The 27720-nt window shown below is 36.0% G+C and overlaps 1 protein-coding gene across 5 annotated transcripts in view; it reads right to left on the reverse strand.

Moving 5' to 3' along the window:
* Nucleotides 1–322: 322 nt before the first annotated feature.
* The window catches only part of c2cd2l (c2cd2 like), a 41876-nt gene continuing 14478 nt past the window's right edge, over nt 323–27720 (reverse strand). For 2 of the 5 annotated variants that reach the window (XM_048187750.1, XM_048187749.1), the window contains exons 3-15: nt 15559–15654; nt 14223–14342; nt 13760–13873; nt 13514–13627; nt 11976–12078; nt 10120–10267; nt 9339–9403; nt 9017–9138; nt 7680–7851; nt 7460–7561; nt 6559–6692; nt 5794–6031; nt 323–2339 (exon numbers count right to left, since the gene is read on the reverse strand). In XM_048187750.1, coding sequence (XP_048043707.1) covers nt 2086–2339; nt 5794–6031; nt 6559–6692; nt 7460–7561; nt 7680–7851; nt 9017–9138; nt 9339–9403; nt 10120–10267; nt 11976–12078; nt 13514–13627; nt 13760–13873; nt 14223–14342; nt 15559–15654 — 1782 coding nt within the window. In that variant the 3' untranslated portion in view covers nt 323–2085. The remainder of the gene's footprint in view (nt 2340–5793; nt 6032–6558; nt 6693–7459; nt 7562–7679; nt 7852–9016; nt 9139–9338; nt 9404–10119; nt 10268–11975; nt 12079–13513; nt 13628–13759; nt 13874–14222; nt 14343–15558; nt 15655–27720) is intronic. The other 3 variants (XM_048187751.1, XM_048187753.1, XM_048187752.1) reach the window with 3 other exon arrangements.

Raw genomic sequence — 27720 nt, forward strand, 5'->3', positions numbered from 1 at the left:
GGTTCGTCTGCGCCACCAGTGGTCTTTTGTGTTGTCAATCAAATTTGGGCGGTAAATTCAAACCAATTGAACACATTCCCTCTGAATTTTAACACAGTTTGGCAAAAAATCATTCGGAAATGATTAATTATCGTTTAAACCCCATCACAATTCTCGTTTATTGTGATATATATATATATATATATATATATATATGTATTATATATACAAACACACACACACACACACACACACACACACACACATATACGTATTTGGCATTTTTTCCCTTTTCAATTCATGTTGTTTGACCATTTTGAGGAAAAAAGAAAAGGAAGAGGAATGGATTTTGAAAAATAATTTATTCAGAATAAATTAACCATCAAATTAACCACAATAATATAAAGCTCTGAATACCTCAGATCGCCACTGCCTTTTGTTCGCTGTTTGTTCACAACATTCTGGGCATTTTTCAGGCGTTATGCTGCAGGAATGACTAGCAAACAAACGCTCTGCCATTGATTCATTAACTGCGAGTTGTTGAATTGTTAACATGTTTTTTATTCTGTAGTTATTAGTTTTGTTTAATAACCAATAGTGATCTTTTCAGAGCGCTTGTTAATTCAAATAAATATGATATAGAAACAAATGATGAAAATATGCAGAGATTCGCACAGGGATACGGCAAGAGCGACTCCTTAAAGGGATAGTTCACCCAAAATGAGATTGTAGTATTACATTTCTCTCATGTTTTACTTCCGTGCTGATAAACACCATCCATCGGTCACCATCCATACAATGAAAGTGAATAGTGATTGAATTTTGAGTGTGAACTATCTCTTTACCACGAATTATTAGGTTACATTACTAGGTAATAATAAAATATCCTGTTCAATATGATAATAAAAGCCATCTATGATATTACGACGAATAAGATTGACGTGCAGATGTCGGTTCCTCTGGATAAGTTTATTGCAACTAAATGAAATGAGGAGAGGATACGGGGTTGTAGATTACTGGGGCAGCGTCTGTTTTGTTCAAGAAGCCATCTCAGAGAGAGAGAGAAAAAATAGATTAAACATATTTTTACCTTTTTATAGTATCCCCTGAGGTTTGTTTTCACTTGGACCCTGAAAAAGCACTTTCCCCACTGCAGATTCAGCATGATGTAGCTCAAGAGGTTGTAGATTTACAATAATTTGTGGAATAATTTATAAATATACACAAATGCAGTTTTTTTTTTTTCCTGTAGTGTATCCCTTTTGTCATATGAGGGCTCATACTTTACAACCAAAACACACAAACGTAATTTAGTGAGATATGCCTACAGTAACTTATGAACGTTTCTGTTTCCTAAAACAAATAAAAAACATAATTATAAAAGATTATTAAGCCACAATGAAAGTCAAACGTACCACTATTTGAAAACAGGGCATACCATCCCTTGATCTAATGCTATAGAAACAGCAAAACGAGAACAAAGCTCACAGCATGTCTTAGCATATCACTCATGAAATACTCCTAATGAGCTCAGGAGAAATAAACCAGCGCCGATTACAGTAAACGATACACAAACATGATACAAAAATAAAATAAAAAAAAAAAACGACAGAAAAAGAGTTCCCCGCATTGTAAACAATCAGATTAAGATTCAAAGTGCAACTGATGAAGTAAAATAAATAAGAAAAACAACACATAGCGACAGTGTTGGAGGCATCAATAGTCATTGTCTATGTCGCCCCCTTGTGCTCAATAACCGCATGACACTCCCGTCCATTTTGAGTTTCTCGTGTTTGTTCGCCCATAATCATCCACAAAGCAGCCTTTTCCCCCAGTTTGACCACATTAATTAGATTAACAACGCATCCATAAATGGTCAAATCCTTTTATTTTCCACATTTAATGGCGTTTTCCATCCTGAAGAGCTGTAAGCGTATGTAAAGGATGTCCTTCCAGGCAAGAGAACACCAAAGCAAGGCTGGTCTGAATGACATTACCCCCCAAAGTTTGTGGACAATCAGTATATAACATAAATAACTTTTCACACTCCTTTGACTGGTGCCTGCACCGTCTCTTTCTCTCGCTCTTCCTTTCTGTTTTTCTCCTTTAGTTATCTGTAGTGCTGGACCCTCCATTGGCTGTGCTAGATTTGCCCTTAGTCTTGGACGAGCGGAACGAGAAGCGTTTGATGAGACGGCGGGAGAAGCTTCCAGACTTTTTACGGCTGGTGGAGGAGCAGGAGGCTGTGGAGGAGTCATTGCCAAGGTTGGAAACATCCTCATGGGACTGACTGAAACTGGGATCTTTTTCTCTGTTTTTCCTTCGGAATAGTAGCTTGGTGCCACTGCGGAGGAATCCCACTGAAACAGAACATGCGTGCACATAAATAAAAAAGAAATCAGAAAAACATTATCCTTATACTGTAATATTATCCTTATACTGTATTCTAATCATTATAGAATGGTGCAGGGATGAAGTCAAAACCCTTAAAGGGATAGTTCACCCAAAAATAAAAATTCTGTAATTAATTACTCACCCTCATGTCGTTCTAAACCTGTAAGACTTTCGTTCACCTTTGGTACACAAATGTTCTTTTTGATGAAATCTGAGAGCTTTCTGTCCCTCCAAAGACAGCTATGCAACTGACACCTCAAAACTGATCCTTCAAAAAGTTCATGAAGAGTTCATAAAACTAATCCATATGAATTGAGTGGTTTAGTCCTAATTTTCTGAACAGACTGGATCGCTTTATATGATGAACAGATTTAATTTAGGCTTTTAATCACAAATAAACATTGATCATCGAACATAAACAGAAGCTCAACGCACCTGACTGATGCGCGAGAACAAACCTCTTGCGGAAGCTCAAATGTGCTGCGTAACACTTGTCTGGTTATCACCAGACCAAGCTCAATTTAAAATTGAACATTGGTCTGGGGAGTTTGCCATGTATTTCCTACTGCGTGATCAACGAGCATTAATTACGCAATTGGATAGTCCTTCAACCAATCAGATCAATGATCCGGGTGACGTACATTGCAGAGTGACGCAAAAACTCCAGACAGGTTTAGTTGGTAGCATTGATCAGCGGTTTGCAGAAGCAACAATGGCATCGAGCGATTTTTGCAGGTTGTGCAAAAAACATGAAAGTGAGTGGTATTCACACCCAGTCAAGCGATTTGTTTGCTAAACTAAAGAAGTCATTCAGCATCGTCGAGAGGTTAAAAGGAATTGGATTGACTGTCGTGCGAGAGACGTCATCGTGTTATACCCACCCAGAGCCATAGAAAGAGCTCTGTACCCGCCAATAGCGAGCAAGGTGGATGAGCCAGTCTGTGATTGGTTCCCGCAAAAGTTTAACAGATGCAGCAGAAATGAATGTACGGGTTTCCGGGGTGAAATCAAATCGCCGGCAGATCAGGCTGGGTTTACCCAGTCTAGCGTAACACACGAGAATGAACCTCATTTGTTCTCACACATCAAGAAAACATGCTTGAGCTTCCATTTACCACAACTGATGTGTGAGTTGATGAAAGTTTATATGTGAATAAAAGCCTAAATTCAAGCTGTTCATCATATAAAATGATCGTGTCTCATCAGAAAAATTGGACTAAACCGCTCAATGTTTATGGATTAGTTTTATGATCTCTTTATGAACTTATTTTAAACTTTTTGAGGCATCAAAGTGTCAGTTGCATTGCTATCTATGGAGGGACAGAAAGCTCTCCGATTTCATCGAAAGATCTTAATTTGTGTACCAAAGATGAACAAAAGTCTTACGGGTGTGGAACGACAAGAGGGTGATTAATTAATGACAGAATTTTCATTTTTGGGTGAATTATCCCTTTAAGACTAATTCGCCACTGGTTCCCTCAAGATTTTCCTATGGCTTTTTGCCATGAGTGAAATAAGGTCTGTGGTAAACATAACTTGATGATACTTGAACGTTTTGCTCTACAGCATAATTTACAAACACCCATTTCTAATAAGTAACTAGATAAGAATGTTTGGGATGTGAGTGTGTGCAATTTATGAAAATCTCAAGGGAAGCAGTGGCAAATTAGTCTTCCGGGTTTTGACGTCATCCCTGCACTACTCTATGAGCACAAATTGTAACTGCTGCCTAACGTGTTCGTTGTGTCTGCTTAAAGGGATAGTTCACCTAAAAATGAAGATTCTGTCATCAGTTACTCACCCATAAGACTTTCGTTCATCTTTAAAAAGGCAGAGATATTTTTTATGAAATTAAATTGATTTAATTAATTTCTGTCTGTCCACTGAAAGTCTATTAACCTTAAACTCTGACGCTTCAAAATGTTCATAAGGAGATCTGTGAATAAAAGCCTAAATTAAATCTGTTCATCATATAAAGTGATCATGTCTCTTCAGAAGACTTGGATTAAACCGCTTGATTCATATGGATTTATTTTATAAATGTTTTGAGCATCAGGGTTTTGGATGAAAAGACTTCAGTAGATGGACAAAAATCTCTCTATATTATATTAAAGGAGCCCTCGAATTAAAAATTGAATTTATCTTGGCATAGTTAAATAACAAGAGTTCAGTACAAGGAAATGACATACAGTGAGTCTCAAACTCCATTGTTTCCTCCTTCTTATATAAATCTCATTTGTTTAAAAGACCTTCGAAGAACAGGCGAATCTCAACATAACACCGACTGTTACGTAACAGGCGGGGTGTACGCCCCCAATATTTGCATATGCCAGCCCATGTTCCCAACATTATGAAAGGCATTAGACAAGGGCAGCCAGTATTAATGTCTGGATGTGCACAGCCGAATCATCAGACTAGGTAAGCAAGCAAGAACAATAGCGAAAAATGGCAGATGGAGCGATAATAACTGACATGATCCATGATAACATGATATTTTCAGTGATATTTGTAAACTGTCTTTCTAAATGTTTCGTTAGCATGTTGCTAATGTACTGTTAAATGTGGTTAAAGTTACCATCGTTTATTACTGTATTCACGGAGACAAGAGCCGTCGCTATTTTCATTTTTAAACACTTGCAGTCTGTATAATTCATAAACACATCTTCATTCTTTATAAATCTTTCCAACAGTGTAGCATTAGCCATTAGCCACGGAGCACAGCCTCAAATTCATTCAGAATCAAATGTAAACAATATAACAGTATACAATACTCACATAATCCGACGCATGCATGACGAACACTTTGTAAAGATCCATTTGAGGGTTATATTAGCTGTGTAAACTTTGTTTATGCACTGTATAAGGCAAGCACGAGCTCCGTGGGCGGAGAGCACGAGATTTAAAGGGGCAGCAGCATAAATCAGCTCATACTTAATGATGCCCCAAAATAGGCAGTTAAAAAAATTAATTAAAAAAAATCTATGGGGTATTTTGAGCTGAAACTTCACAGACACATTCAGGGGACACCTTAGACTTATATTACATCTTGTAAAAAAACGTTTGATGGCACCTTTAAAAATATCCAAAATTTGTGTTTCAAAGATGAACGAGATGGGTTTGGAACAACGTGAGAGTAAATGATGACAGAATTTTCATTTTTGGGAGAACTATCCATCTAACTGAATACATGATGTTAATTAACTATGTTATGTATTGTATTATAGGTGTATATTACTGCCAATTACTTTGACATACACATCTCTGGCTGATAACTAAATACTTTCTAAATTGTAACACTGAGACAAGCATTTTCTGTACAGCTGCTTTGAAACAATATGCATTGTGAAAAGTGCAAATAAATTCTAAATGAATTTCACAATAAATACATCAAAGGAAAAGACATTACAGAGAAATTCACACCTTTGTGGTCTTTGAGACTACGAGTCTCCAGCGCTCCGGTCGATCCCGTCTCTGACTCCACGTCATCCACGGACGGTCGCTCTGACGCATCAGACGGTGTGGTCTCGTCTGCTTCCTGATGCGTGGATGCTCCTTGGTGGTTCGGGGGTCCGCTGGGAGAATGCGCCCCCTGTAGGGCTGCGTCCATGGCTGCAGCATAGCCAACTGATAAGGCTGAGTCATCCTCAGTAATGGGGACCTGTGGGAAGGACAGAAAATTAGTTTTAACACAGTGTTCCTCATGTACATGTCCTGCAGGCACAGCTGGGTAAGACAACATCTCAGCAGTGTGTTGGCAAAAGCGGCTCTGCTGTCAGCCTTTCTGTGAACCCTGTTTGTTCAGACAGTGAATTTGAAACTTCAAACTGTTCGACAGCCAGGCGAGGGCCGGTATGTTCTGATGAAATATGAGATGTGATATGAGACGACTGAGCTTGACATGACATTTAGATTTACGAACTTAACCTGAAGTTAACCTTAGTTAAATGTAATCTTTCAGCGTTATAACAGAATAGAGGTTACAGTAGTCACAATTAAATCCTAGTCAAAAGGTGTCCTGATGAGTGTTACATCAACATTATGTGAAGGAAAGAGAAGACTAAACAAACATTACCCTGGGAGAAGAGACTGTTCTCATGATTGTTTCCCTAGATGCTAGCCTCATTGTAACCAAGATGTTTTTATGACACTGATTAGACATGTCTTTTTACCAATGTTCAGACCTACCTTTGAGACCCCAGATATGATGAGAGTGCTGCGTTTAGTAGGCGTCTTCTTGGGTACCTTACTGGCCGACTCGGTCAGCTGCCGAATGGCCGTTTCTGCTACGGGATCCAGCCCATTAGGAAGGGTGCCTTCTGCTTGGGAATAGCACACAGACACAAACACAACAGGATCACAAACTTGCCCCTAATTTTGTTCAAATGACACTGCAAAAATAATAATATAACAATAAATAATATGCACATAAAGTATTATAATATATAAAATGTATAATAAATGTGTTTTGTGAACTTGTAACTGATAATTTAATACACAATTAAATACGTGATTATAAAGATGTACGTCATCTTTCAAAAGTTTGGATTAATAAATGTTTTTGAAAGACGTTGCTTATTCAACAAGTCTGGATTTATTTGATCAAAAATACAGTAATAATGATAATATTGTGAAATATTATTATGATTTAAAACTACTGTTTTCTTTTGTAATATATTTTAAAATGTAATTTATTCCTGTGATGGCAAAGCTGGATTTTCAGGAGCCATTACCCCAGTCTTCAGTGTCACATGATCCTTCAGAAATCATTCTGATAAGCTGATTTGCTGCTCAAGAAATAATATTAAGATAATCAATGTTGAAAACAGTTGTGCTGCTTTGATATTTTTATTTTTGGATAAAAACTTTGATATTTTTTTGTTCAGGATTCTTTAAGAAATAGAAAGTTCAAAGAACAGCAACAATTTGAAATAGAAAACTTTTGTAACATTATGTTTTTACTGTCACTTTTAATCTATTTAATGTGTCCTTGATGAATAAAAGTACTCATTTCTTTTTTAAAAAGTCAATTAACATTTGAAAGGTAGTGTGAATGATCTTAAAATGCTAATCTTAATGTGAAGCTCACTGCTGGGGGTGGGACTGGCACTGGCGCTGGTGCTGTTTGTGAGCACGCTGGGAGTCTTTTCAGTCACCTCCACCTTTGAGGGAGAACTAGACGGAGAGTCTCCTGCAGTTACAGAGAAGGAAACAAGATAGGGTGAAATTGCCAAGTCACTTCTGTGGTACTGGATGATGCAGACAGAATGGTATGTGTTCTCAGTGTTTCGGAGTAAGGTGGCCTTTACCTAGTTTGCGGTCCAGTTTTAGTCGTGACTGGATGGTGGTTACAGTGGTGACGATGGTGCCATCGGGCATGATGGTGCGGTCCACGTCCACCTTCTTCGAGGGAGTGACCGAGGATCGCATAGGAGTCGCGTTCTGACATGCGCGCAAATCACTGGACTCCAAATACAACAGCTATGGATGCAGAAACATAAGATCATTAGATTAAACAATCGTTTTTAAAAGATATATGTAACTACTACAGTATTAGGGTTAGTACAGCCACAGATGTCTTTAAACGACCAATTCATCACATTTCTGAGCTTTACTTTGCTTATATGTTCACAAACAAACACAATGGATATATACAGAGTGTTTAAGTATTGTTCATGTGTACCTAAGATCATGTGTGTAACAACTACAGTGTGAATTAAAGTACTAGGTTAAATAAAGAAATAACCCAGTTATCAAGTTAATCAGAGACAAGGTGAGCGTTCAGTTCACAAGGCAGACCACTGTAATAAGATATGTTTTCTTTTAAATAATTCACATTGACATTTGGAACAGGGACTTATCAGTGTGTTCAGAAAAGTGAACACAAGACTGGTGGAAGCCTTAATCAGTAACACTGACACTCCGAACACTGTATTATCATGCTAAATCATGCTATCCATATGTATACTTTATATATGGGAATTATGTAGTGATAAATAAAAATCTATCTATCTATCTATCTATCTATCTATCTATCTATCTATCTATCTATCTATCTATCTATCTACCTACCGATTGGGGTAAATAGGGTTACTTATTTCAAAATAAATTACTTTTTGTTCAGCAAGGCATACTAAATTGATGAAAAGTGACAGAAAAGACATTTATAATGTTATAAAAGATTTATTATTTATTTATTTATTGCTGTTCTTTTGAACTGTATATTCATCATGAATCCTAAAAAATGTATCAATGTTTAAATAAAAATATTAAGCAGCACAACTGTTGAACATTGATAAAAATAAGAAATGTTTCTTGAGCACCAAATCAGTGTATTAGAATGATTTCTGAAGGATCATGTGACACTAAAGACTGGAGTAATGGATGCTGAAAATTCAGCTTTGCCATCACAGAAATAAATTACTTTTTAAAATACTAAAATAGAAAAGCTTTTTTTTTTTTTTTTTTTTTATTATAATCATATTTCACAATATTACTTTTTTTTACTATATTTTGGTCAAATAAATGCAGCCTGCAGAGTGACTTCCTTCAAAACCATTTAAAAATCTTACAGACTCCAAACTTTTGAAAGGTAGTCTGTATAAAATAAAAAATCAATCTGAATTCCACTTTAAGTTGCCCTCACCTCTAATGTTACGATAGCAGTTGGAGCCAGACCATGACCCGGAGCGATGGACAGTTTGTGTTGTCCATTAGGAATTCTTTTAGAGAGATCCAGTGGTAAGGAAGCACGACCAGGCAGAAACTCTGTCAGCCAGGAAAAAGAAACCAAATCATTTGTCTAGTGAATTAAAAAAAAAAAACACCTCACAGACAAGTATATCATGCAATGAATACAAAAACACTCAGAATGGAAAATATCAGTCTTTTTTCATTCATCAGACCATCTGATATCAATAGATAATCTTGGGTAAAATATTGATGATAGGCACTGAAAAGTGACTCACGTTCTCCTTTGCTGTTTTTCTCCACAAGTCTTACTTTGAGTTCTTTGGTTTCTGGTCCTACATCCCTAATATATAATAACATGCTTAGATTTATCACAAGTAAATAAAGATGCACACACACAAAACTTGCATTTTTGTAATACTGAATATAGTAGATGGAGTGATATATTTGTAGTTGTAACTTTTGGCAGTTGTAACTGGATTTTATATGTTATGAAATAGCTGTATACTATCAGTATTGTGGTAGACTAAATATCCCCTTTGGCCCCACAGCAGTAATCTGTACGCTGGCTATGAGAATTAAATCGGCCATTCTGGTAATTGGTATCACAGGAAATAGTGATGTGTTGGGGATGGCTGTAATTAAATGTGCTAAACAGCTCTTTGTTTCTTTGGGAGTTGCTGCATAAATTCACAGAGCAATTGGTGGAGCTGCTCACAGCTTGACACCTTCATTCATGACAGAAGGGCTGCCATTATAAAACAGACTTTGATGAAAATTCTCCTTTGTGTAAAACGGAAATGGTGAAGTTGACCTTTGAATGTAAGGTGTTAGAAAATCCCATTGAATTATCAGTCTAGTTCTGCAGCACAGAGTTAAATTAAAAAGTACTTGTAAGAACAAAAATGACCTTGTCTAATAGAACATGACATTATAAGAAACATTTCCTTGTAACATTTCCTAAGTATCAAATATGTTGACACCCCACTCTGAAGCTTTCATTTCACTCTATCCATTTAGTTTCAGTCTTTATGTTGATCTATATCTAAGTGTGCTTACAGTGTAAAGTCGTCAGTCCAGTGTAGGGCTGCTCCAGGACTGGGGGAAGGAGTAAGGAAGCCGGTTCTTCGTTCAATGGAAGGAGTGTCCAGACTCAGCACACAACAAAGCTCTCCTAGATGAGTCTGACATCCTGGAAAAGAAATTTTTTTGTGATTAATCGCGATTAAATCACAATTAAAAACATGTTTTTATATGTTTTTAATATATTTTATAATGTAATAATTTCACAGTAGTAATTTCACAGTATATTTTAAATACTTGTTTAATGGCATCTTTTTATGAATGAAGGCCAGTATCACTGATACTAATACTGGAAAAAATTTAGTTTTTCCCCAATTATAAACATGAATTATAGTCATTCAACATTACAGTGTAATTGAAAGCTATCAATTTTTTTTTTTTTTTTTTTACATTAGGCTTCAAAAATATAACTTTTAATTTAAGTAAACTTAGAACAATCCTCATAAACCCATAATAAATGTCATATTTACCTGTGCCCTTCCTACCTGTCTAACATATAGGTAAAATACAGAAATTGAATAAAGTTACCAAACAGTTAATGTGTTAATGTGTATAATTTATAGCCTAAATTAAATATAGATTAATCATTAGTTCTTTAGTCAAGAGTAGTGAGTTTAATTACCTTTGTTATTTGATTATCTTCTATGACAGACGGCATTAGTGGTTGCCGTCACTTTAAGAGCTGCCGCTGCTGCACATGACACGGATCTCACACACGTCCCACTTTTTCACAACTCTTTATTTTCGTTTAAGACCTTATTTAACTCATTCACGGCTGCTCTAATGAAGATACGTGACAAAACGGACATTTTGGGCATTATTATGTGTATGACTGCTCGTTCAAGCGTGACAGAGAACTCGATACTGGCGCGTGTCTTTCTGTGCGTTGTATGTGTGACAGGACATTCACAGACAGTGCGTTCTCTTTTGGCAGGCTTAAATGGTTTAAAAGCATTTGCATTAAAAAAAAGAGCGTGATCATATATTGTAACGCTAGCCGAAGGATGACGGATGTTAATTGCATTAAATATTTTTAACGTGTTAAACTGGAAAAAATTGATCGCATGTGTTAATGCGTTAACGTTGACAGCACTAATATATATTATAGAGTATATATATAAAAATATATTATATTATTTTTTATACACACATACATATACAAATATACATATATACTCTGCCAAATATAAACACCACACAATATATACAGAATACCAAAAGTTTGTGGTCAGAAAGATTTTTTTTTCTGTTGAAGGAAATGTAAACTTTTATCATTCATATAATTGATCAAAAGTGACAGAAAAGACATTTAAAGTGTTACAAAGATTTCCATTTTAAATAAATGCTGTTCTTTTGAATTTTCTATTCAAAGAATCCTGAAAAAGTATCAGTAAAATTTCTTTTGTGGTCTAGAAAAAAAAATGGACATAGAACAACACCAGGATGAGTAAATGATGACTTAATGTTCATTTAGAGCAACCTATCCCTAAAAATAGAAAACAGTGATTTTAAATTGTAAAAATATTTCACAGTTTTACTGTTTTACTGTATTTTAATCAAATAAATTCAGGCTGCATAAGCATAAGAGACTTCTTTTAAAAAATCTTGCAAACTTTAATAACTCTTGTTATGTGAAGTCCCATAAGAAACACATCCGACTGGTGTCAAGTAAACGTAAAACTAAAGACCAATAAGTCCACTAGCCATTCAGGCAAGAAAATATGCAGTATGATGAGAAAAATTAAGAATTTAATAGGAATTTTCATAATTAAGAAATTTGAAAATAATGATCTTTGTGCTGTTTAGTCAATCCAACAATCACATTTTTATACCTTTCTTGACATCGGTTGCTTTGAGTTGGTGCACCAAAATCCGCCGTACAGGCGTGCTCTGAGACGGAGAGTTCAGACCACCGATCTGCTTCTCCCTGGGAAACTATAACAATAGGGAATGTAAATGTTTTAGAACATGAAAGTCACATTTTATTGACTTTTTCGGTAACACTTTACTTGAAGGGGTGTGCATAAGACTGACATGACACCTTCATAATCTTGACATGACACGTGTCATGAATATGAACGAGGTTTTATGCATGTTTATGACAACTGTCATTAAATGTCATTCGCTCAATTATGTCATTTTTAATGCAAAGATGACATTGTTTGAGATGTCTTTGTTACGACAACTTGACATAAACCAACACATCATAACCTGTCAGTGTCTTTGTCATGACAACGTGACATTAGCACAACATCATAACCTGTCATAAACATGACATAGCAGATTAATTATCAAACTTAAAAAACTACTTAGCTTTATGGGTTAACATTACATTACATTATTTTGGTAACATTTCAGTATAGGGAACACATATATAAACGATTAACTATGACTTTTCCCTCAATAAACTCTTAATTTACTGCTTATTATAGTTAATTGTTAGGTTTAGGTATTGGGTAGGATTAAGTATGTAGAATAAGGTCATGCAGAATAAGGCATTAATATGTGCTTTATAAGTACTAATAAACAGCCAATATTTTAGCCATATGAATGCTAATAGTAATAAGCAACTAGTTAAAAGACCCTAAAATAAAGTGTTACCATTATTTTATAACAGTGTCATCTTTTTTACGAAATTTGAAATTGTCTATTATCTGACCTTCTGTTGGAGGAAACTTAAAAAAACAAAAAACAAAAACAAAAAAAACATGAAATGAAAAATAGTCATGACGCTGTTATAAAATTATTTGTCAGAGTATTGTCACTTAATGACATTTTAATGACAAGTTCAATTTGTACCACTGTACTTGAGCTCAAGATACATATTTATGACACTATTATAATGGCCTCATGTCAAAACCAACTACATGACAGTTTAATGCAATGTTAACCCATAAAGCTAAATGATGTCAAGTTGTCATGACAAAGACACTGACAGGTTACGATGTATTGGTTTATGTCAAGTTGTCATAACTCGGACATCTCAAACAATGTCATCTTTGCATTAAAAATGACATAATTGAGCGAATGACACTTAATGACAGTTGTCATAAACATGCATAAACCCTCCTTCATATTCATGACACGTGTCATGTCAAGATTATGAAGGTGTCATGTCAGTCTTATGCACACCCCTTCAAGTAAAGTGTTACCGAGTTTTCCTTTCTCATTGTTGTTGACTTTAATTGCAGGTCTTGTATGTTTTGTACTGATAAGGATGTCATACATCCCTACATCTAATACGTCAAACACACCCAACCAAAACATACAAAATCCACATGGATCTGTCACAGTGTTCAGTACAGTTCCAAATGCTCACCACACACTAACCCCTACTGTGTGATATAGCAATCGATACTGGTATTTTTACCGCAGGACTTGATACACAGGCCCTTAGGTTGAGGATCATGGCAGGGTGTGTTGTGTACAGTGTGTCCTCCACCAGCGCTGCAATCATGTCACTGTCCACCTCCACATCAGAGCCCTAAAGACAAAAGCAAAGATTTCAGTTTATTTGCATACTTGTAAAAGTAGTTTCTTTTTGTACGATTTACAAATTTCAATACATCAAAAGCTGAAAGGAACATGAACTATGTGACCAAAATGACTCCTTTACCTCTTTCTGGACTCTTTGGCATGATTTTACGGTTAAAGAGAGATGAGGTTGCTTGGAAAAAGTCCAAGACACAAGGAGACCCTCTTCCTCCACTTCCTCGAGACAGACCTGCAACTACAGCAGCACATACAGAACATTTTAACTCCTATTTCACACTCAATTTGCAAAAATAATATATTCATCGATGGCTGCTCCATTTTTTACCACCCAGAGATGAAACATTAAACTGTGCCACTGCGCATCAAGTGGCGTCATTTGTTTGAGATGAGTATCGCATGCAATATTCATAGCCACCAAACCTCACAATCTACATTAAGCTATTGAGATGGAAAAAAAATTGGCAAACTGAGAAGCTCATTCATTTGAGCAGTGGCAGGAGACGTCAGACTAATGAAAGCTGAGTGTGCAGCTATGCAGACTGATGCAAACTTACAGATGCAAATCCATTTCATTTGTATTTTACCTGGGCTTGCATGGGCTTCATCGTGATCTGGTAGGTATCCATGGAAACAGCTGCAGGTGACTGCTGAGTGACAGTCACGGGGAACGTTACGGTGTTGACCGAACAATTGCACTGCAGGACCTGGAAGAAGTTGAGGCAATGATTGACAAATAATGACTAAGGGGGACACATCATGGTATCTTCTAAAAAACACACACACAGCCACAAAAAACATACTCAAACGCTTTGACAGACAAAATATATATTGAATGCAACTTGACAGGATGGACACATTCACCCTGATTAAAGAGTTTGTGTGTTTAAAAACATATTGATAAAAATTATAATTATAGCATGCACACAATTGTTTGAGCTGATCTACTAACATACACAACTGAGGTTTGCATCTGTCAAATGAGCTAAAGTACTTCTCAGTGTTTCTCTTAATGGATCCATTAAATATGCCTAAAAGTCATTTTTGATACAATAACTATGTGCACATGCAGTAATGTGATATAAAAAATGTTATTGTTGCAATTATTTATAAAAAAAAAAAAAAAAAAAAAAAAAACATTATATGTATATATATATATATATATATATATATATATATATATATATATACTGTATATATACAGTATATATACATCTTACATATTATATATGTAAGATATATATATGTACTAGAACACAAAATAATATCTTAATATCTTAACTTAATAAATCATATTTAGTCCTAAATTCACACCATAAAATATGACAAATCATATTATAAATACGAAGACACACATTTATATACACTACTGTTCAAAGGTTTAGGGTAATGAGATTTTTTTATGTTTTTTAAAAATAAGTCTCTTATTGCTCATTAATGCTACATATATTTGATCAAAAATACAGTAAAAACAATAATATTGTGAAATATTACTACAATTTTCTAATTCATTACATTTTAGATGGTAATTTTATTCCTGTGATGGCAAAGCTGAATTTTCAGCATCATTAATCCAGTCTTCAGTGTCACATGATCCTTCAGAAATCGTAATATGCTGATTTAGTGCTCAAGAAACATTTCTTATTATTATCATGGTTGAAAACAGTAGTGCTGCTTAATATTTTAACCAACAATACACCAATTTAGGGGTGGGTAATATTCTGGTAGACACGATTAACTGGTGGAATATGTCAACCGATACAGATTTTGGACTATCGTCTGATGTCATAAAAATATATCTGATTAGATATATATTGTTATTATCGTGAAATAAGATTTTGGTCATATCGCCCACCTGCTACACCCATTGCTACCAAACATATTAGTAACCTTTATTTAGTGTTTTAATAACTAAGGGCTTACCATGCTGCGCACTGATTGGTCGGTGCAAGTCACGCGGTCAATGGATGCAGAACTTGGGAGCTGAAGACTGTCATCAAAGGTGATTTGAATGGAGCTCTGAATAGAAATGGAGATTGTCAGTTAGTTCATCTGCACATTAATCAGTGAAGAAAAGGAGCTTCTGGGTGCAATCACTCTTCAGATATGTCTCCCGGGTTAAATGTCTGTTTGCATGTTTATATCGAGCAGCTAGATGATAGTGCATCCATAAATCTTCACAGCTTCAAAACAGAAATCCCAGCCACTTAGGGATAAAGTAGCATGATAAACAGGCAAAAGATGCACTGCAATAACATCTGCTTTACTTTCTCCGCAATGCATCTCTTGCAATTATATAAAGTGCAACTGAAGGAAAAAAAAAAAAAAAAAAAAAAAAAAAAAATCTGAAACCTGCTCATTTTAATTAAAAGCTGCATAAATCAATGAGCAGTGAAACAATCATCATTCCAGTTGAGCTAAGAAGAAAACAGGTTATTCTATCATTTAACAAGAGTGTGCTCATATTTGGGACATTGCGTACTTAGTTACAACGATTAATACAGACAACATACATTCCGTCTCTTTAAAAACAGCGAATAGCATACTCAGGATATGACATCATTCTGTCCAGGCGAACGTGGCAGACTGCCATGATGACACGCTGCCAATGTACCTATTTGAGCCAGACTTCCACAGTTTGCAAGTGCAGATCACGCAACAAAAATTGCATGCCAGGACTCCAGGTAGAAACATACTTATCTAATAAAAGCTTGTAAAACACCCACATTTAAAGATCATGATGAAACCAATGGCCTCTCATCTCACTAAAAGGAAACCTGTGTCAATGAAAGGATATTGCAGCAAGGCAGAAACCTTGGCCAAGCAGGATTGGCAAGAGAGAAGTGTGGTAATGGAAATGACTGAGCATAACCACAACACTGTGTGGAGAACACTGACTTCTGCTATGGCTGTTGCTGTCAATGATGGACATAACATGAAAAACTGGACAGGAAAAGCCTTCTGCTTATATGATTTAATGTGTTGTAAGACAAGATGAGGGTGTGTAAATAATTAGGTTTTTCATCATCACAATTGACATGACTGATCCTCTAAATAGAAGATGCCATAATGAATCCATCACATCAAGAGAATAAAAGATGCTAAAAATGACGAGCCTAATGCCCGAGAGAGACATCATTCAGAAGCCTATATATTTTAAATATGCATTTAATGGCACCTTTTTGCTAAGTTCTATAATTGAAAGCTAGAATTGTTAACATTTAATGGGCCTTAAAAAAATATAACTACTTATTTAAGTGAACTTAAAATTCACATAAACTATAAATTGTATATGTATAAATTAAATATATAGATTAGTCTTTATTAAAGCTACAAAAGTTACTCATTCAAGAGCAGCGAGTAATTTTTTCTTTTTCTTTTGTTCTATGATTAACATTAATGACAGACTGCAACAGGTATATTAGGCTGCTGTCACTTTAAGACGTGACGAACATGATGCGACTCTGACACGGATCTGACACTCTTTACATTTATTTAAGGGTTTAGTTCACCCAAAAATGAAAATAATGTCATTAATTACTCACCCTCATGTCGTTCTACACCCGTAAGTCCTTCGTTCATCTTCGGAACACAAATTAAGATATTTTTGATGAAATCCAGTGGCTCAGTGAGGCCTCTATGCAACCAAATTAATTTACACTTGCAAATGCCCAGAAAGGTGCTAAAGACATATTTAAAACAGTTCATGTAAGTACAGTGGTTCTACCTTAATATTATAAAGCGACGAGAATACTTTTTGTTTGCCCAAAAAACAACAATATCTAGTGATGAGCGATTTCAAAACACTGCTTCGAATCTTTTGTTTCGAATCAGTGATTCGAATTGTGTGTCAAACTGCTAAACTGCTGAAATCACGTGACTTTGGCGCTCCAAACCACTGATTCGAAACAAAAGATTCGAAGCAGTGTTTTGAAATCGCCTATCACTAGATATTCCTGAAAAGTCGTTATTTTGTTTTGGTTTTTTTGGCGCACAAAAAGTATTCTTGTCGTTTTATAATTTTAAGGTAGAACCACTGTACTCATATGAACTGTCTTAAATATGATTTTAGTACCTTTCTGGGCACTGAAAATGTAAACTAACTAAAAAGGCCTCACTGAGCCATCGGATTTCATCAAAAAAATCTTATCTTAGAACGAAGGTCTTACGGGTGTAGAACGAACATGAAAGTAATTAATGACATTATTTTTTATTTTTGGGTGAACTAACCCTTTAAGACTTTTTACAATCATTTAAAGGTGCCCAAGAATGCTTTTTCACAAGATGTAATATAAGTCTAAGGTGTCTCCTGAATGTGTCTGTGAAGTTTCAGCTCAAAATACCCCATAGATTTTTTTTTTATAAATTTTTTTAACTGCCTATTTTGGGGCATCATTAACAATGCACTGATTTACACTCGGCGCCGCTCCCTTAAATCGCGTGCTCCCTGCCACACGAGCTCTCGACTATATTACAGCGCATTTACAAAGTTCACACAGCTAATATAACCCTCAAATGGATCTTTACAAAGTGTTCGTCATGCATGCGTCGGATTATGTGAGTATTGTATACTGTTATATTGTTTACATTTGATTCTGAATGAATTTGAGGCTGTGCTCTGTGGCTAACGGCTAATGCTACACTGTTGGAGAGATTTATAAAGAATGAAGTTGTGTTTATGAATTATACAGACTGCAAGTGTTTAAAAATGAAAATAGCGACGGCTCTTGTCTCTGTGAATACAGTAATAAACGATGGTAACTTTAACCACATTTAACAGTACATTAGCAACATGCTAACGAAACATTTAGAAAGACAGTTTACAAATATCACTAAAAATATCATGATATCATGGATCATGTCAGTTACTATTGCTCCATCTGCCATTTTTCGCTGTTATTCTTGCTTACCTAGTCTGTTGATTCGGCTGTGTGCAGCTCCAGACGTTAATACTGGCTTGTGTAATCCCTTGAACATGGGCTGGCATTATGCAAATATTGGGGGCGTACACCCCGACTGTTACGTAACAGTCGGTGTTATGTTGAGATTCGCCTGTTCTTCGGAGGTCGTTTAAACAAATGAAATTTATATAAGAAGGAGGAAACAATGGGGTCTGAGACTCACTGTATGTCTTTTCCATGTACTGAACTCCTGTTATTCAACTATGCCAAGGTAAATTCAATTTTTGAATCTAGGGCACCTTTAATGACATTATTTTTTATTTTTGGGTGAACTAACCCTTTAAGACTTTTTACAATCATTTAAGACTTTTAACTCATTTAAGACTTTGCTTACAAGGATACTTGCCAAAAATGGGCATTTTGACTTTGTTTTCGGATGCCGAAATAAATATTTAAATAAATATTTTTAACGTGTTAAACTGAAAAGGATTAATCATAGAATTAATGTGTTAAATTTGACAGGCCTACATATTACACAAAGAATATTTACTTTACTACTTTTTGCATAATTTCGCAATATTACTGCTAGATTTAAAAAGTTAAAATAAAAAAGTAATATTTACCTTGATTTTCGATATTTTTGAAGTCTCAAATTTCATGCTAAGCATGCGCTTCAGTATCCAAGCAGTGATGATGTATCATGTAAGTTAGCATCATCCTGGTTCCCTTGACAAAAAGCCAATTGGATGTTTTTCACTGGCTTTTGGATTATTGCAGAAAATAAGTTCTGTGACCAACAACGTTTATAATTCTTACATGTTTTTTTTTTTTTTTTTTCATCAAGATAATCTTCACAAATGCACAACTTTTATGAATAATAAAGCCTAAATAATTGGCAGAAGTAAAAAGCTAAAGTTAGGTTATATCTTTAATAAATTACACCACAGTTGCATGACTTCAACTGGAACATCACCACCACTAAGCTTCTGACAATTCTATCAAGCTGTATTTCAAATCTACAAGCTGGAAAGTTTGAGTTAGTTTGCAAGGGTGTGAGTGTAAACAATGTGGCTGTAAAAGTGGACTAGTGAGTAGATGAGTTTTCTTGTTCGCCTTGAGGACATGTTAATATCATGACAATTTTTTAAGTTCAATTTAGCCACATGAAAAAATGAGTATACATTACTGATATAATTTATGTCATAGAATAAAATGTGCAAATATCTTGAGCTTGTGTTAAATCACAAAAATTAATTCAGGCATTTAGGATGATTAAAAATGCCTGTTTCCAGGTTTTAGTACTTTTCCTGGTTCCTGATACTTTTCCTAATTCAGGCAGCACTAGAGGCAAAACTGAGGGACATAGTAAGTTGTGTATTCACACAATAAATATTGAAATGCTTTGTGATTAGGTTAATTTTTTTTAAAAAAATGAATTGATATCTATATGATGGATTTCCATCATTTAAAACAAGTCTGGGAAAAGGGTAAAACAAAAACAACTATACGTTGATGGCATTTCAAATGCCCCTCTTTTTTATTTCAAAAGAATAAAGAATAAAGGCATGGTTTCTAAGGCAGTTTTGATGTGCCCTTTATTCATCAAAAAGAAAAACGGTTACATCTGTTAGCTTGAATGAAAAGCAACACAAATTGAAAGTAGTTCCAGAAAACACAGGAAACGTGAAGGGTGAAAAAAAAAGATGGATGATTTGGCTGTCAATCATGAAAGAAAGATAGATGGAATCTGTCTAACAACATAGTATGTAACAGTCGTGGAACTACTTATGTCCTCAGACTATTAAACTGAAAGTATATGTTCACAGGAGCAAATCCCTTGTGTTAAAGGGTTACAATTCCTTTTAGTGCAAAATGGACAAGCTGTAAATACTCACAGAGAGTAAAAACTAATGTAAATCTCAGAGAGTACGATTTTAAATACATCAGAGCTTTAAAGTAAGAGGAGCTCAGCATAATTGACTTAGGTTTTTTCCCTCTCTCTCTCTGTACCTCAGCCAATGGGACAAGAGAACACGTTTGACTGGGTAGCATTTACTGGCTCAGCCTCTGAGCTCTTGGAGAAGAGGAAGAGAAAGCACAAATCCCCTACTGTACTGGCATATGTTCTTTATTTCACACACCTCTCTCCATCCTACACACATACACAGACATGACAATGTGTGTACATTAGTGTGGTTATACAGGCAGCACTGGGTCAGTGTCCAAGATTCACAGAAAGGTTTACCTATTGTTACCAACTGCAAAATCTAAATCATTTCATTTCCAAAGCTCATTCAATTTAATGTAATGCCACTTTGATTCTTTTTTCTTTTCTAGAGACACTGGATCACTTCATTTGCATGATGTTGGTTGACATAAGATGCTATATCTCTCCAATACAATGCATGGATAAAAAAAGGGCTAAACTGTTCAAAACAAAAATAATATTTTTATTCCATTATCATTAAATACAAATCTTTATATGATGGTGTGTTTAAAAAAAACAGGTGAAATCTGTTATGAAAATGAAAATCAATCCAATTTGAATATAGTTTCAGAAACACGTTTTTTTTAGTTTGTTTAGTTAGTACCACAAAAGCAATCCGATTCAAATGTGTGCTGAGAATTAGAAGGACGTGTTCTGATGTAAAACCATCAGCTTTTATATCACAACACCTCTTTCCAATTCTCTTCTCAGCAACAAATCACCACAATACGTGTAATTTGCATACAGGGACAAATCCTTGTCATTTACATCACACATTTGCATGATCATCTGTGCTCTTCCACAACATCCTGCTGTGATCCACATGTTTGACACTACAAACAGACACATGCACTGAGACCAGGGAGGGCTAGAAGAAGAACATTAGCGTTAAGCTGGGAATACACCTTTCTTTTGCACATCAAGTCTCCAAAACAGTGTTGAGGTTTTGATTTATTTTAACACAGCTGCATGACCACTGTAAATGAGTTTCTATGGAAAAAATACTGCACATCCATCTACAGCACAGAGGAAAAAGCTCATTCTGTCCTGTGCATCAGCAGATTGTTCAGGTTCCATCAGTGAAATCAGCATACGTAATGAAAAAAATGCAGGACCTCTCCACCCCCACAGGGCACAGTTAAGCATTTGAACAAAATCACCACACATTCCACTTTAGCCACGTCAGTTTGCATTTTCAACATAAGTCAAACAACAAAAACATCATGCAGAATGCATGTTTGAGATAACTGACATAAGACAACTAAGTGATATGCAGGATATGTGTGCAATAACTGTGTACAGGGGTGTTGGGCAATGTTCGATTGTATCTAGAAAATGATAAAAAAGATGCACGTTTATAGTCTTGCCACACCCACTGTCACGATCACCAGCTGGAATACCCTTGATTCCCACTAGAGGGCACTCATTCCATCTTGGTTATCTCACCATGGGCTACATTTCCTGGACACATTATGTCTGATTACACCTGTGTCTCATCCTCTTGTTAACCCTTCCTATTTAAACCCTGTCTGTTCATTCACTCATTGCGAAGTCTTGTTTGTATCTATCTGCACTACATTTCTGAGTGCTCATTTGGTGTTTGATCCTGTTTGCGGGTCTCTTGGATTTACCCTGTTTGCCTGTCTCCTGGATTTTCCTTTTGTGCCTGTTTTCCTGTGCCCTGCTATTGTTTGAACTGTTTTCTTTGTGTTTATGACCCATTGCCTGTCTTTTGGATTACGTTTTTGGATTACCCTCAATAAACTTCTGCATTTGGATCCTCAACCTTCATGTCTCGGAGCAGTTCATGACACCCACTATATTGTATAAAGCACTATATAAATAAAGGTGACTTGATTGGTAAGGTATTCATGATTATAGCCAATTATAGCAGTATTAAAGGGGACCTATTTTGCAAAATTTTCTTTTACATGGTGTTAACAACATGTTGGCTGTATGTGTACACAACCACCCTATAATGATAAAAATGTGCGAGTTTATACACTGTCTGCCATTGTCTCGACCCCGAAGCAGCTGTAGCGACAAGAATGTTTGGTAAGCAATTGAGGTGTTTTGCTGTTGGATGTAAGAGTGAACATAACAGTATTCACTTCCAACATCTGAGCCGATGAAGATGCAGTGGATTAGTTTTATTTTTGAAGGGAATGCGCCACAGATCTAATATACACGTGATTTTTGCCGTTTATGTTCACAGACATAACCGAATGCGTTTGTGAACTTTGTGTTTTTTGACATAACGTTGTGTGTATTTGACAGTTTAAAAACAATAAGACATGAAAGAGAAGTTAGTTTAATATTCACAAGACATGCCGTTTGACAGCCAGCTTTCTGTGTGTGTGCTTCAGATGTGTGCACTCAGAAAACGATAAATTAGAAATTTAAACTGATATAGCTAACACATGCAGATTACACATTTTCATGATGAAGAACTGCAATGTCTCCGAGCGTGATCACGATATAGATGATAATCAAAACCATGCAGATGTTTTGTTAGCATTTGGTAGAGTATCCTATGCAGGCAGGAGCTGCTGAAGAAAGTGCTATTCTGGATAGAGGGCTGGGAGCAGCAGCTCATTTTCATTTAAAGACACATGCATGAAAACAGCATATTTTTGCTAACACTCAAAAATGGGTTTTTACAACACGGCCTGTGATCTGTGAGGTATTTTGAGCTGAAACTTTCAGACACATTTTGGGGATAGCTGAGACTTAAATTACATCTTGTAAAAAGGGGCATAATGGGTCCCCTTTAATATTGGTTGGACTCTAGGTGTTGCTTCAGGGTAACTGGCTTAATTTTCACTTAAAATTGAAAGCAGGTATCATTTTTAGTTCCTATAGCATTGTGAAGGGATGGATTCTGGAATCCACTGCCGCTTCAATATATATCCTTTAAGTTATTAATCAACATTTATATTTCTGTTAAATTATTTGAATGACTTCTTCAATGTATGTTAAAGCATCTATCTTCCTCTGTACCTCTCACTGAGAGAAAAGAACATGGTATCAGTATGTTTTGGTAAAGTTTCCTGCTCAGAGCAGAGTTCAGATCAACTTCAACCTTGAAGAAGCTGTGAATCATGTATCTGTGTATGTGCGCTAAGTGTTCTGTGCAGGTCCCTTTATACTGGACAACTGGCATTCTGCTTGAGACCAGCAGACGCCACATCATGACCCCAAAAGGACATCCGGTACCTAAATCCAGGGTCCCCCTCGTCATCACCGTGACGAAGGGAGATATGCTTCTGATTTCTAATCTTGTCTATTTTTCTTAGCCAATCAGAATCATCCAACCTGAAGTAATGACGTAGTTAGTAGACTCTGTTAGAGTATAATTGCTATGGAAATGTGAATGTACGCAGAGCGGCCTACGAACTCCTTGAGAGACTTGAAGCTGGCTTCTGCTGATGAAACTGCAAACTATTCTTCATTACATTTTTCTTCAATTTATTATGTTTTTTTAAACTTTGGCTCTGGGTCTTTATTCAACATATCTGGTTTCAAGGGTCCTAAACTGTTTATCCCCAACAATTGAATGCAGTTCTTCTGTATGAAATGGTAGAAGGCTAAGATCCCAAGCTTGCTGTGTAAACTGTATAAAATGCCCTTTAGCCGACTACACAATATTTAAGCAACTGTTGTTGTAAGTTTCATTCATGATATTCCCCTCTTTAAACTGGTATAAACGTTCACACCAGTATCATCCCTCATACTGAGTATAATCAATATTACTGTATAAAATGGAAAGCCTGGTTTTGATACAAAACCACTAAAATTTTGCGAGAGAAAATTCAAAATCTCTCACTTCCTGTTGGGTTTTTAGATTTTGCACCAAGGGACTTTTTGTAGGTATTGGGTACTGTTACATGTGTCTACCAAATTTCATACCTGTACGTGAAACGCAGCGTGAAGGGCACTTAATTGAAATTTTGTAGGTGGCGTTATTGAGCCATTTTGTCACACCTAATTCTGAAACCCATATCGGATGTAAATTTTCACAATTCTGTGCAAAGATTCATGAGTTTTCTAGCATGTTTAAGCCATCAAAAATGAGCCATCAAAAATGCAATTCATTTCGGAGGAGAAGAATAATTGATTGAGCAATTACAATAGGGTCCTCACACCATCAGTGCTCGGGCCCTAATAATGCAGACTGATGGCTTCAACAAAAACATATACCATCAATTAACAATCTCTGAGCTTACAGAATGACCTGTCTTTAAAGATTTGTAAGTCATCATCATTAAAAATCAATTTCCATTTGGAGAAAATGAATGGTAGCCTATTTTTACTTCCGGATCCTGACAGATGCACACTATAAAAGCAGTATGCTAAAAATTAGTAAGATACAAGTTCAGTAACTGAGCTAGATCCTGTTCCTGTCTGATTTTGGATTTTTGTGATCCGGCATTAACAAGTGCATTACACGGTGACAGTGCTTGTGCGCACGTGAGAGAGCAAAACAGGGTTTATGCAGATGTATTTGGAGGTTATGTTTTGCTATTGGCCCTCAACATATATATTTTTAACAATCAGCTGTCTTAGTTGAAATTAATATTGCCAAAATGTCAAAAAGACAAGCATATTTTCATTTTTCATATCTGCAAATAAAATTTATGGTGTTTACAAATCAAAAGAGATCCAGAGAAGATGGAACTGCACCCCTGGACAATTCTGCTAATGCTAATCAGGACAGCGGGAGACACGCAACAGGAGTTAGATCTGTCAGAAATCGATGTAATAGAAGAGGCAACATCGTCATAGGTAAGAGAATATCACTGATCAACTGAAAGATATTTGGTCTCAACGTAGCTATATACTGTACGTGACAGAATAATATACTAAGTTAGGGCCATGCAGAAACTTGTGAATGATGCTCTTATTTAGTTGTGCTACCACTGTTTAGTGATGTCATTTTATGTTCTGGGAAAACTGAAGTTGTAAGGTAGTGTCGGTCACAGTTCCTTTTAATCGTTGTTTTGGACCCAGCAATTATTCATTTACAAACTACGCACTGCATGAGTCCATGTGTCAAGTGTACAACTGTGCTATTACTTATATATATTTAAAATATATAATTGTTGAAACACTTGTATTTGTTTATCTGTTAAACCAGCTCCAATAGAGAACACCACCAAGCCAGTTAGCCCCAGATCATTTGATCATGAGACCCCTGCTATGGAGAACATGGTTTTGTGTATGTTATCCTCCTACTCTCTATTAAGACACTATGTTTAAAGAACATCTTGACAGTGTCTTGACAGTCTGTTGGTGTATGTGTGCTTGTCTTATACAAAGAAGGCATGTGTGAGACTATGTGGATGACAGAATGTGTTTCTAGACACATTGGTATAATGTCACTTTGAGTTTGAGCCACCTTGCCTTAAATTCCCCTCTGGCCTCTTTCAACACACCACAACAACCATTTGAACCAACTAAAAATATCCTTCTTCAGGCACTGTGACACAACATGATGACAAAACTAGGGATCCAAAGATTCCTTGGGGCAAATCTAAGTCACTGGGTGCCAACAACTGAAGGCAGTGCAATGCCATCTCAAAGGACAATAGAGGGACATTATCATGCACAAACTTTGCTGTGAGCCTTGTAATAGTCCTACTGTGTTTATCTGTAATGTGTTATTGATATATGTATGGCCTGCTGCTTTGCAGGCTATTCATAAGCCAACGTGAAGCAAAGTAAAGGCCAATTCAAACTGCACCAACAGAGGCTGACCAACACATCAATCACCAGATGACAGTATGTCACTTCACAGACATTGCACGACCCCTCATACATGATTAAACATGTTAAAGTCTATCCACCAAAAAAGAAAATGGAAGCAAAAAGAGCAACAGAAAGACAGAAATAAACAAACTAGGTTGACCTTGAGCCCCGTGTGTGTGTGTGTGTGTGTGTGTATGTGTGCATGCAGTGTGCTATTCTGTGCACTGCAGGCATGATAATGTGCCATCCTACCATTCCATCATATGCACAGATGCCACACACAAACACACACACACACACACACACACACACACTCTTCAACACAGACAATCCTGACACTGACACACATGCCTGGAGGACGGTGCCATATTGGCAGCAGCTAAACTCTCAGAACATTGACGGTACCAATAGGGCGAAAACTCAATCTCAGCCACATGATTAATCAGAAGCTTATTCAGTATTTCAGTTATGTTTTAAAAATAGTTGCTCTAAAAGACAATAAACCAGTGGATCTGTTGGACATATGTATATGCTGTAGCTCAAATGCTCTTCTTTTGTGACCATGTGATGATCATTTGAAGACCGTGTTCAACAAGCATTCTTTGTGACTACTTGACTTATACATTTTAAAATCTAGTTTATTCCTGTGACAGCAAAGCTGAATTTTCAGCATTATTACTCCAGTCTTCAATGTCATTCTAATATACACAGGATCATTCTAATATGCCGATGTGGTGAATTTCTTCTTATTATCAATGATGAAAACAGTTTTTTTTTTCAGGATTTTTTGTTGAATAGAAAGTCTTTACTTTTGATCACTTTTGATCAATTTACTGTATCCTTGGTGAATAAAAGAATCAATTTCTTTGAAAGTAAAATCTTACTGAGCCCAAAATTCTGCACAGTAAAGTATAGATTGGATTTGTGCACAGCATTGACTGTAAAAAAAAAAAAAGAAGATTCACATTCACTCTCTTCCATTGTAGAAAAGTGAAGCTGCCAATGGCCAAGATAGCGCTGATATCTTACACTAATTACACTGTTTGGACTGGAGCCTGCGCAACTTCAACTGAAGTAAAACTGAAAGCTTGTTAAAATAAGATAAATACAACTATTAACCACACATTCATATCCCAAAAAAAGCCTACTGGTGCCTCTGTGACTACTTCACTCACAGAAGCTGTCAATCACAGCTGTCAATCATGATGTCACACACTCGTTTTATATCTTAAAATAAAATCAAACTTATTTAAAAAAACAAACAAACAATTGAACCACATCAGCGTGATAAAAATTGCCTAAAATGACAGAGACCATCTTTGAAAAAAAATAATTATTTGTAGTGTAATTTGATATTTTGGTGCAAGTCCCATTTGTTTACATGGAGAGGGAGGGGTTTATGACCTATAGTGCATCCAGCCACCTGGGGGCGATCAAAATGCTTTGGCT

This window comes from Megalobrama amblycephala, linkage group LG4, assembly GCF_018812025.1.
Source record: "Megalobrama amblycephala isolate DHTTF-2021 linkage group LG4, ASM1881202v1, whole genome shotgun sequence".
NCBI lineage: Eukaryota > Metazoa > Chordata > Actinopteri > Cypriniformes > Xenocyprididae > Megalobrama > Megalobrama amblycephala.